General features: G+C 42.9%; 1 protein-coding gene and 1 long non-coding RNA gene across 2 annotated transcripts; one reads left to right on the top strand and one right to left on the bottom strand.

The window, feature by feature from the left end:
* Positions 1–2,142: 2,142 nt before the first annotated feature.
* LOC110505387 (claudin-14) lies at positions 2,143–6,787 on the bottom strand. The gene is made up of 4 exons (XM_021584574.2): positions 6,520–6,787; positions 3,504–4,727; positions 3,140–3,368; positions 2,143–3,026 (listed from the first exon to the last, which is right to left on the bottom strand). The coding sequence occupies exons 2-4, from the start codon at positions 3,735–3,737 to the stop codon at positions 2,746–2,748; spliced, it is 744 nt and encodes a 247-aa protein (XP_021440249.2). The 5' UTR covers positions 3,738–4,727; positions 6,520–6,787; the 3' UTR covers positions 2,143–2,745.
* Positions 6,788–8,543: 1,756 nt separating this feature from the next.
* On the top strand, positions 8,544–9,497 carry LOC118944562. The gene is made up of 3 exons (XR_005039920.1): positions 8,544–8,651; positions 8,729–8,799; positions 9,039–9,497. It is a non-coding gene; the product is annotated as an uncharacterized LOC118944562 (long non-coding RNA).
* The last annotated feature ends 3,117 nt before the right edge of the window (positions 9,498–12,614 follow it).

The raw sequence follows: 12,614 nt of genomic DNA on the forward strand, positions 1-12,614 counted from the left end.
ATTTATCAAAAATGCACAAATTGGTTTACATCCCTGTTAATGAGCATTTCTCCTTTGCCAAGATAATCCATCCACCTGACAGTGTCACACCAGCCTTTACTTTGGCTCCCCCGCTTGTCCAGCTCAGGCATTTGCTGTCGCCGGCCTTCTAGCTGCTGCCGAACCTGCTGCTGGCAAATACCCTTTACTCATCAATCCTGGACTTGTCTTGTCATCATTACACACACCTGGTTCCAATCCCCACTCTATTACTGTATATATACTCCCATTTGTCTTTGTCGGTCATTGTAACTGTTGCTTGTTTTCCTGAGAGGAATCTCTCCTACTATTTCCTGAGTACTTTCTTAATTTGGAACTTTTGGGTTTCGTCCCGCTGTTATATACAGTGCCTTGCGAAAGTATTCGGCCCCCTTGAACTTTGCGACCTTTTGCCACATTTCAGGCTTCAAACATAAAGATATAAAACTGTATTTTTTTGTGAAGAATCAGCAAGAAGTGGGACACAATCATGAAGTGGAACGACATTTATTGGATATTTCAAACTTTTTTAACAAATCAAAAACTGAAAAATTGGGCGTGCAAAATTATTCAGCCCCTTTACTTTCAGTGCAGCAAACTCTCTCCAGAAGTTCAGTGAGGATCTCTGAATGATCCAATGTTGACCTAAATGACTAATGATGATAAATACAATCCACCTGTGTGTAATCAAGTCTCCGTATAAATGCACCTGCACTGTGATAGTCTCAGAGGTCCATTAAAAGCGCAGAGAGCATCATGAAGAACAAGGAATGCTCAAGGTTGGTTGTGATACAGCCTGAAATTGAACCAGGGTCTGTAGTGACGCCTCTAGCACTGAGATGCAGTGCCTTAGACCGCTGCGTCACTCGGGAGCCCAAGGGCCTAATTAATTTATTTAAAATGACTGATTTCCTTATGAACTGTAAAATCTTTTAAATTGTTGCATTTACATTTTTTTTCAGTGTAGTTAATAGTAACCTATCCTACCACCTTTAAGCTCAATTGTAGTCTGTTGCACCATGGAGACTTTGTATTTTAAGATAACAGGAGAAGTATTAAGCAGTTTACATATATTCAATAATAGAGAAGACAGGAAGTGCTTCACAACAATTGGAGCAGTTAAAAATCTATTTGTGTTCATCTAACAGCCATGAAGTTATGAGCTATGAAACTGGAACACATAATAATACACATGGAAGAACCCTATATGGCTTATCATTATGGTATATGCTGTCTTTGTCCTCATTATGGTATATGCTGTCTTTGTCCTCATTATGGTGTATGCTGTCTTTGTCCAACATTATGGTGTATGCCATCTTTGTCCTCATTATGGTGTATGCTGTCTTTGTCCTCATTATGGTATATGCTGTCTTTGTAATCATTATGGTATATGCTGTCTTTGTCCTCATTATGGTATATGCTGTCTTTGTCCTCATTATGGTATATGCTGTCTTTGTCCTCATTATGGTGTATGCTGTCTTTGTCCTCATTATGGTGTGTGCTGTCTTTGTCCAACATTATGGTGTATGCCATCTTTGTCCTCATTATGGTGTATGCTGTCTTTGTCCTCATTATGGTATATGCTGTCTTTGTAATCATTATGGTATATGCTGTCTTTGTCCTCATTATGGTATATGCTGTCTTTGTCCTCATTATGGTATATGCTGTCTTTGTCCTCATTATGGTGTATGCTGTCTTTGTCCTCATTATGGTATATGCTGTCTTTGTCCTCATTATGGTATATGCTGTCTTTGTCCTCATTATGGTGTATGCTGTCTTTGTCCTCATTATGGTATATGCTGTCTTTGTCCTCATTATGGTATATGCTGTCTTTGTCCTCATTATGGTATATGCTGTCTTTGTCCTCATTATGGTATATGCTGTCTTTGTCCTCATTATGGTATATGCTGTCTTTGTCTTCATTATGGTATATGCTATCTTTGTCCTCATTATGGTATATGCTGTCTTTGTCCTCATTATGGTATATGCTGTCTTTGTCCTCATTATGGTGTATGCTGTCTTTGTCCTCATTATGGTATATGCTGTCTTTGTCCAACATTATGGTGTATGTCATCTTTGTCCTCATTATGGTGTATGCTGTCTTTGTCCTCATTATGGTGTATGCTGTCTTTGTCCTCATTATGGTATATGCTGTCTTTGTCCTCATTATGGTATATGCTGTCTTTGTCTTCATTATGGTATATGCTGTCTTTGTCCTCATTATGGTATATGCTGTCTTTGTCCTCATTATGGTATATGCTGTCTTTGTCCTCATTATGGTGTATGCTGTCTTTGTCCTCATTATGGTATATGCTGTCTTTGTCCTCATTATGGTGTATGCTGTCTTTGTCCTCATTATGGTATAGGCTGTCTTTGTCCTAAAGGCCTTTTCGAAGGAAGCTCCTTTTGTATTAGGGAATAAGGCTGTTGATGTTCAAAAGTGTGTTTCTGGATTCTTATAGTAAACATACAAAGTCAACAGGATAAAGAGGACAGGATTACCTTGTGGACTTTACCTCAGAGAAGAAGGACACAACCTGAACAACATCAATACTGTAAAACACACTCATCCTCAGTCACTCTCTGGAGGTTGTCTGGAAAGTCATTGAGTGTGAACCTCCCTTAGACATAGTCAATCAGTCTGTATTATATTCCACATTCAAACATAATAATTAAGTGTGTCCACTTCCACACTAGGAAGCAATAATTGAGTGTGTACTCCATCCCTCAGACATAGTCGTTGAGTCTGTAGCCACTGCTGGACACTGAGGTGCGTGAGGGAGTGCGGTTGCCATTCAGTGCGGCAGGGGGATAGTAGGGGGGTGCTGGGGTGTTTAAAGTGCTGAAGACAGGGGGAGGAGGAGGGTGGTGACGACGAGGTAGCTGGAGGGGGAGGGCGTTCCCGGGCCGCCCCTCACAGTTCCAACAGAGCACCGCCCCTCCCATCAGACTTAGACAGGCCGAGACATAGCCCAAATACACTGCCATGCCAATCTCATACTTCATACCTGCAACACATAGTAACATTTCTTGTTATTTATCTGAACAGACAATTATAAGCAAAAGCTGAGTTCTAATACAATACAAGTAAATAAAGCAGGACTGATAGAATTAATAGTACCTTCAGGTAGGATGGGATTGTAGAAGTCGAGGATGACATCATTGGTTGTCCAGCAGACAGTGATAAGGCAGAGCATGCCTGCAGACAGGAAGCAGACCCCTCCACTGATCGCCAGGACGTGCTTGGTGGGGGAGTGTCGGGCACAGCGGGTACACTTCATCCCTGTAGAGGACACCAGGACTGCCAGGGTGGAGGTCAGACAGGATAGCACCATCAACGCCCGCGCTGCCTAGAGGGAGGGAGCAGGGTCGAGGGTCGAGGGAGGAGGGAGGAGAAAGGAATTTAGTTTCATAATGGCTGTTGCTCATATTAATCCATTCAATGAATGAATCAATTAACAAATCAATCAACCAATCATTCCTACTTGCAGGTCAGGTGGCAGAGCCAGCATTGAGCGATGTACTTCACACTGGTAGATGCCCGTGCTGTGCCACACACACTCCATCCAGAGCCCCTTCATGTATGCAGTGGTTGTGATGATGTTAGAGCCCACATATAACGTCCGCCGCCAATGGGGGAGCACCGTAGCAACTACACTAACTACAAGCCCCAACAGACCCAGGAAGAAGCCCAAGAGCTGGACCACCATGCTGGCCATTTCTGCAACATCTGCTGATGGAGAACTACACACACAGAACTTAAAACAAAACTAGCTCACACACTGCACTGCTACACCCAAGACAACACACACAGAACCACACACACACAGAGCAACACACACAACCACACAATAATTCCTTTGAGACTTGAGTTTAGTATCCTATTATTCTGGTCTTTAGCTCTGGTCCCCAGCTGAACAGTTGGAACTCCAGTGGGTCTAGAGTCAGCCACAGTGTTGAAGTCATCCCGCAGTGGTGGTCTCTTTGGGGCTCAGGGGTTGTGGATTCACTGGCTTCAGTGTTGTCTCCGAAGCTCTGTGCTGTGACTTCAGTCTCTGGGGCTAGGCTTCAGTGTTGTCTCCGGAGCTCTGTGCAGTGACTTCAGTCTCTGGGGCTAGGCTTCAGTGTTGTCTCCGGAGCTCTATGCAGTGACTTCAGTCTCTGGGGCTAGGCTTCAGTGTTGTCTCCGGAGCTCTGTGCAGTGACCTCAGTCTCTGGGGCTAGGCTTCAGTGTTGTCTCCGGAGCTCTGTGCAGTGACTTCAGTCTCTGGGGCTAGGCTTCAGTGTTGTCTCCGGAGCTCTATGCAGTGACTTCAGTCTCTGGGGCTAGGCTTCAGTTGTTGTCTCCGAAGCTCTGTGCAGTGACTTCAGTCTCTGGGGCTAGGCTTCAGTGTTGTCTCCGGAGCTCTGTGCAGTGACTTCAGTCTCTGGGGCTAGGCTTCAGTGTTGTCTCCGGAGCTCTGTGCAGTGACTTCAGTCTCTGGGGCTAGGCTTCAATTGTTGTCTCTGGCGTTGTTTTTTTTTACAATGGCTGTGGCTTCCACATGCTCTCTATAGTGTTCTCTCTGACAGGGCCTTCTACTGACGCTTCTGTCCCTGGTCTTGTTGGCTGAGCCTGCGACCAATAGCTTATTTGTTCAGCTCCACCTGTTGATTGTAGTCCCCTGGGCTCAGCTAGTCTCTCTTTGACTGTGACTGTCCCCCTGCCCCTGTGGAGAACACACATGATTAAACATTCACAGAAACCAACACTCAGCTGAGTTGAATGTTACAAACCACTAACTTCTGAATGAGAATGAGAGACCTTTTTATAACCCCTTGTTTAGAAACACTGAAACGACTTAATGAGAAGCATTCAGCTGGTCCATAATAAATAATGGATTTAATAAAACTCATTTTATTACAGGCTAATCATACTGTTTGGAATTTTATCACTGTGAATATGTAACATGCAGTTGGAATATAGAACTCTACAAAAGTGGTAACTGTGGTTCATTCACAGACAGATGTGTCATTTAGTCACAAGCGTCATCAAATCATTTGCATGTAGCTCAGCTGGTAGAGCATGGTGCTTGTAATGCTAGGATAGTGAGTTTGATTCCTGGGACCACCAGGAATATGTAAAATGTATACACGCATGACTCTCAGTTGCTTTGGATAAAAGAGTCTGCTAAAAGGCATATATATATGTATATGGTACCTCGTAATTGTATTTAACCACAGGACAGAATTATTTTAATATATGCTTTTGTATGAATACTGCACGGCAAGTTCGTTAAATTGAGATTCTTGGAAGGGCCTCTGAGGTGCAGATACTATAGTTTAGACGTTTAAGTATTGGGAACCCAAGGGTAGTTAAGCATTGACTTTCACTCACTCTGTTTTCCCCTGTCCTCTCCTTCATCTTATGTAACTTACTTTGGAAAACAACTTTTATTGTGATTTGAATAATGCAGATAGGAGAGGGCCATGGATCTAGTGAACAATATAACACACATTGCCACACCCACTATCGTTGTTTACAACAAATGCCAGTAATATTAAATGTCACAGCAAAGTTGATTGTGTCATAAAGCATAAAGTAATAAAACATTATTATCTGAAGAAGTGGAGAAGAGAGGGGGTGTTGTCGGGACACAAAAAAAAGGTGCTACCTAGAATTTAAAGTTCTTCGGCTATCCCCATAGTAGAAACCTTTGAATAACTCTTTTTGGTTCAAGGTAGAATCTTTTGGTTCCAAGTAGAAGCTTTTTGGATTCCAGGTAAAACCTTTTTGGGTTCCATGTAGAATCCTTTCCTTTCTACATGGAACCCCAAAAGGGTGCTCCTTTGGGGATAGCTGAAGAACCCTTTTGGAACCTTTCTTTCAAAGAGTGTAGTTAATGTGTGGAAGCTTCTGCATATAGGATCAGAGTCCTGATATGATTCTACTGCTGCCAGTGGGTCACACACACACACGCACACACACACACACACTCTGGACAGTGACAGACAGGAGGCCTGCAGGCTCCAGACATGGCTGATCCAAAATAGAATGAACACCTCAGAACTAAACCACATGCCGTTGCTATTCTGCTTTATACTTATAGGCCTATCATTTAGACTACTACAGTTCTCCTTTGCCTCATTCAGAGGGATTAAAGTTGACGTCAATACTATGATGTTTCACTTTCTACTCCCCTTTCCAGTTTTCATTAATCTACCACCAATCTTGAAACAAAACCGTCACCATTATACTATTTCTATACTCTATCAAAGCGCAGCAGTTCCATTCCTCACTGGGACACTGGGAACAGAATGCTCTTTGTGTTTAATGATTGATTCTGTAAGGGAGGAGACACCCAGACAATAGAACAACAGATGAACATGTTTTTGGCTACTGCTCACGTGAGTTCAAACTGAATTTTTCCGTGCACGTAGCACAAATAATACAAAGCTACAAAATAAGAACCCCAACAAAGTGATTTACTCAACACCTACACCCTCCTCTTTCCCTCTTACCTGTGACATGTATATCCAGCCGGGTGCTGTCCAATGCTACAGGAGGCGGGAAGTGGCTGGCAGTCTATGTTTATGTGTTCTATGCAGATTCACAGACCCATGTTATAAAGCATTCATATGACTCTCTATAGTTAACAGGCTTGTCAATGCTGCACGCCATAACCCAGACCAGACCAGCTCTCTGTCTGCTTGCTCTCTCTTACTCTCTCTTTCCCTCTATCACCAGTGTTGCCTCTGCTTCAGTGTCCAAGTGGGGGCAGTGTATGGGTATGTGTGTGTTCTTATTGTCCTGTTAGGGAGGTGACAACTGTCTGTCAGTAATGTTACGCAGTGTGGCTCGGTCTGGTGTAGCTTACTTTAGCTCTATCAGGGTTAGATGCAAACATAGTTCCTGCCCCAGGGGAAGAGGGAGGGCATCATCACACTGCATGTTCCTCCTCCTCCTCACCAGTCAATATGGGGATCTGTCAACAACAAAAAGTAAGATGTAAACAACAGATCAAAATTAAAAATGTTTGATGACAGTGCAGTATCTAATCTTAGACTATTTCAAGAAGACAATAGCATATAATGTCAGTATTATAAATGATCATGCCTTAGCTGGTCATTACTGAGACGTGGTTAAGGAAGAATGTTTTGAATACTGATGTTAACCTTTCTGGTTATAAGCTTTTTCGGCAAAACAGTTCTTCCAAAGGTGGTGGAGTGGCAATCTTTACCAAGGATCACCTTCAGTGCTCGGTTGTCTCCAAGTCTGTCCCAAAACAATTTGATTTGCAGGTTTTAAGCATTACATTTTCAAATAGCTCTTTGTTGACTGTTACATTTCCTTATCTCCCACCCCTTCTAATGTGACTATCACCGACGCTTCTCCCTCTATTTCCACCTGCCCCGCTACAAAGTTTCTCCCTGCAGGCAGTCACTGAGTCCGAGGTGCTAGGAGCTACTTGGAGCTCCTTGAACTTGACCCCCAAAAAAACATCTGGGTCATATTGTTTAGACCCTTTCTTCTTTAAGGTTGCTGCCCCTATCATCACCAAGCCTCTCTCCAACCGTTCTAACCTGCATCTTCTCTCTGGGGAGGTTCCCATTGCTTGGAAAGCAGCCACAGTTAGTCCTTTATTTAAAGGGGGATATCAGGCGTATCCTAACTGTTTCTATTTTGCCCTGTTTATCAGAAGTGTTGAAAAAACTTGTTAATAATCAACTGACAGGCTTTCTTGATGTCTATAGTATTCTCTTGTATGCAATCTGGTTTCTGCTCAGGTTATGGATATGTCACTGCAACCTTGAAGGTCCTCAATGATGTCATCATTGCCCTTGATTCTAAGCAATATAGCCCTTATGCACATTCCATGATCTAACGTTCTAAACACACTTCCTATCGGTGTGGCAATTTCCGGTCAGTTTAGTTGTTATCGACGATATAACGTTACTACCACTATGTCACAGTTTTTTACTAGGTGTCTTCAGGCCTCAAGTTAATATTAATGTTGTACATCGAATTGTTAAATCAGCTTCAGAGACTTCAGCTAGCAAGAATGAAAAGGGGTTCACAGGTCCATGAGGAAGAGTGAAAAGCTGCACAGCATGAGAGTAGGGAAGGTTATAGATAGCTACTAGGGACCGTTAAACATCTCCTGTGAGACACTGTCATCATGGTCAAAATGTGTTGGAGACAGTGTCAACGTTTAATCTTATCAGTAGATAGATATTAATGATGGGTCCCAATCCCAATTTAGAATTGCCCACTTTACCAAATAACCTTTTAAGATCTGTTGATGCAGTGTTTGGTAATTGTGTTATTGAGACACAATCTATTCCTGTATAGTTAAATGAGCCCCTAGTTAATAAGACTAGACACTACTATGTTTATTGTTATTTATGGGCCTCATCATTCTTGTTTCTCACTTCAGTCACTTCACTTATCTTCACAGATGGTGTTAAAGCACTCCGTACCAGTGAGAGTGGTCCAAAGCCACTGCTCCTGTGTTGCAGGAATTGCTGTGTGCAATCATCTGGTAGCCCTTCTTTACCAGACAGCGCACTACTCTCAATGAAACATTCCTGCTGCACCACCAGTTCACAGCTGCACAGACACAGAACAGCGTTGCCACAAGCCAAGAACACTTGTGAGTCTATCAATATCCATAAAAAAGTGCACCTGAAAAGTATTCAGCCGATGTAACAGTAAATCCTTGTTAATTAGGGTGTGAAGCCAGGTCCGGTTGATGGGATAGAGTTCCGTAAACCAACTAACTCGTGTGCTGATGGAATAAGGTAAGTTGGAGGTTCCTAGAATGGAAACATTTTAGAAAACATTTTCTTGTATCCAGATGATAATGACAAATATTTGGGACAAAGACTGGGGGCAAATATATACATGTAATCTATAAATCTGTATATTTTAATTCATTTTAAAAAAACTTTCGGGCTTGTGCTGTTTCTGGAAAAGTTACATGAGTCTTTGTCATAGTAATCTCTCCAACCTGATGGTAAGGTTTTAAAATGTTTTGCAGAAGTTCTCTCTACAAAGCACTCAATGGATACATGCCTGACATGGACCTTCTCCGCGTCTCAGAAACGTATGCCAACTTTTCTCCACTTACTGCCACTCTTGTGATAACAATGGAAATGTCAGCTGACGTGCCCCTGGTTGAGTCCGCCTTTGGGCCAGTGTAAGCCGGCAGTGTTCTGTCCTATCAGCTTCCACAGCCAAAGACCCGTGAAATTGTGAAGATTGCCGATGTCACTTATCCACCAATACTTCTATTAGATGGCTACAGGCTTCAGGCTTCCCAGTGTGCTTACGTCCTTAGCCATCAGGCGCAGTTCCAGGTCAAGGCATTAGAGACAACCTACGAGATGTCACACAAAGTCAAGGTTGCTACAAGGGAGCAGAGCAGCAGCCCGGAATGGCATCAGCTCAGGAAAATGAGAATAACATCATCTCGCTTCCAAGAGGTTTGCCATGTCCGGGGAGAGACCTCAGCTGACCACCTAGCTGAACGGATGTTCAAGGGATCTGGTATGCAGACCATGGAGATGAAGAGGGGGCTAGCCATGGAGCCAGTGGCTGTATAGGGATCTGGTATTCAGACCATGGATATGAAGAGGGGGCTAGCCATGGAGCCAGTAGCTGTACAGGAGTACTGCACACTGAAGAATGTTAACTTCTTTCCGTGTGGCGTCGTAGTGCACCCAGATGCTCCGTGGTTAGGATCCTCTCCAGATGGAATCATATTTGATCCCAGTGTGAGACCACACTTTGGATTCTTAGAGGTCAAGTGCCCAAATGTACCAAGTTATGTTGACTGCCCTTATCTGAAGATACAGAATGGAGAGCTGAAGTTGAAGAGATCTCATGCTTACGCCTGCTCATGCAGGTGCAAGGTCAAATCCTTCTCACAGGTTGTAGCTGGTGTGACTTTGTCATCTGTACACAGGAGGACATCCTAGTTGAAAGGATATATAAAGATCTACAGGTTTCAAAAACTATAAGAGGGAAGGTTGACCACTTTTATTTTTACCATTACTTGCAGAAGTGTCTCTCACACCTGAATGGATCCCCTGCATGGGTGCCAAGTTTAGTGGTTTTATGAAAAATAAGTATTGATGTTCTTGTGAAGAAATCTACAGTAGAATAGACTTGTTTAAAAAAAATGTATTTCAGCAAATGTTCAACAGTTCAGTTAATCAATTACACATCTCTAACATTGTATTCAGTCTTGCATTCTGGTTATTCTGTTTACTTGATTTCTTTCCCCCATCCCTGTTACTCATTGCCTAATTAAAGCCAATACAAGCTCCACACAAACTGATATTCACTACAACACAAATGATTGATACATGTCGTAGATAAACAAATTATTATTTTGCTGCTAGCAAATAAACACATGTACATTTACACTGGCTTGGCCCATGCTCTGGACCGGATCAGATATGGCACAGTCCATAGGCAGCGTACCTTGTTCTTCATCCCCCTCAGTCGGAGCAGGAGGTTTCAGTCATCTTCCCCAAACACCAGGTCTCTTTTGAATGTGCCAGTTCCACGCGAAGACAGTAGGAACAACACCTCTTTTTAGGTATTGTCGCCCCCCAAGTTTTCCCTCAACAAAGTCACTTTTGACTAAATGTGTACTACACACCTTTGTGTGTTTGGTGACAGCAAAGTTGTCATGACGTACTGCCACCAACCACCTTTTTCTGAGCTCTTCATCGACTGGGAAACGATGGAAGCTCACAATACCATGACATTTGGAAGAAACTGAACACAGAGGCACTGAACGATGTTCATTAGCACCTCCTTCGCGGGGCTGTAATTTAAACATAGTCATTGCAAACTATTTCAGTCAGAAATGCATCGACGATAGCTAGTAAGCTAATGATAAAAACAATAGCATAACTCGCTCCGGAAGTCATCAACCCGATCGGAGGTAAATTAGAACGTTGGAGGCTGTATAATGGATAGAGCCTATTGTGCTGCTATTTTTATTGACTTGGCCAAAGATTTTGTTACGGTAGACCATTCCATTCTCGTGGGCCGGCTTAGGAGTATTGGTGTTGTTGAGGGGTCTTTGGCCTGGTTTGCTAACTACCTCTCTCAAAGAGTGCAGTGTATAAAGTCAGAAAATCTGCTGTCTCAGCCACTGCCTGTCACCAAGGAAGTACCCCAAGGCTCAATCCTAGGCCCCACGCTCTCTCAATTTACATCAACAACATAGCTCAGGCAGTAGGAAGCTCTCTCATCCATTTATATGCAGATGATACAGTCTTATACTCAGCTGGCTCCTCCCCGGATTTTGTGTTAAATACTCTTTCTTAGTGTCCAACAAGCTTTCTCTACCCTTAACCTTGTTCTGAACACCTCCAAAACAAAGGTAATGTGGTTTGGTAAGAAGAATGCCTCTCTTCCCACAGGTGTTGTTACTACCTCTGAGGGTTTAGAGCTTGAGGTAGTCACCTCATACAAGTACTTGGGAGTATGGCTAGACGGTACACTGTCCTTCTCTCAGCACATATCAAAGCTGCAGGCTAAGGTTAAATCTAGACTTGGTTTCCTCTATCGTAATCGCTCCTCTTTCACCCCAGCTGTCAAACTAACCCTGATTTACAGTGCCTTGCGAAAGTATTCGGCCCCCTTGAACTTTGCGACCTTTTGCCACATTTCAGGCTTCAAACATAAAGATATAAAACTGTATTTTTTGTGAAGAATCAACAACAAGTGGGACACAATCATGAAGTGGAACGACATTTATTGGATATTTCAAACTTTTTTAACAAATCAAAAACTGAAAAATTGGGCGTGCAAAATTATTCAGCCCCCTTAAGTTAATACTTTGTAGCACCACCTTTTGCTGCGATTACAGCTGTAAGTCGCTTGGGGTATGTCTCTATCAGTTTTGCACATCGAGAGACTGACATTTGTTCCCATTCCTCCTTGCAAAACAGCTCGAGCTCAGTGAGCTTGGATGGAGAGCATTTGTGAACAGCAGTTTTCAATTCTTTCCACAGATTCTCGATTGGATTCAGGTCTGGACTTTGACTTGGCCATTCTAACACCTGGATATGTTTATTTTTTAACCATTCCATTGTAGATTTTGCTTTATGTTTTGGATCATTGTCTTGTTGGAAGACAAATCTCCGTCCCAGTCTCAGGTCTTTTGCAGACTCCATCAGGTTTTCTTCCAGAATGGTCCTGTATTTGGCTCCATCCATCTTCCCATCAATTTTAACCATCTTCCCTGTCCCTGCTGAAGAAAAGCAGGCCCAAACCATGATGCTGCCACCACCATGTTTGACAGTGGGGATGGTGTGTTCAGCTGTGTTGCTTTTACGCCAAACATAACGTCTTGCATTGTTGCCAAAAAGTTCAATTTTGGTTTCATCTGACCAGAGCACCTTCTTCCACATGTTTGGTGTGTCTCCCAGGTGGCTTGTGGCAAACTTTAAACAACACTTTTTATGGATATCTTTAAGAAATGGCTTTCTTCTTGCCACTCTTCCATAAAGGCCAGATTTGTGCAATATACGACTGATTGTTGTCCTATGGACAGAGTCTCCCACCTCAGCTGTAGATCTCTGCAGTTCATCCA

This window comes from Oncorhynchus mykiss, chromosome 3 (genome assembly GCF_013265735.2).
Source record: "Oncorhynchus mykiss isolate Arlee chromosome 3, USDA_OmykA_1.1, whole genome shotgun sequence".
Classification (NCBI taxonomy): domain Eukaryota; kingdom Metazoa; phylum Chordata; class Actinopteri; order Salmoniformes; family Salmonidae; genus Oncorhynchus; species Oncorhynchus mykiss.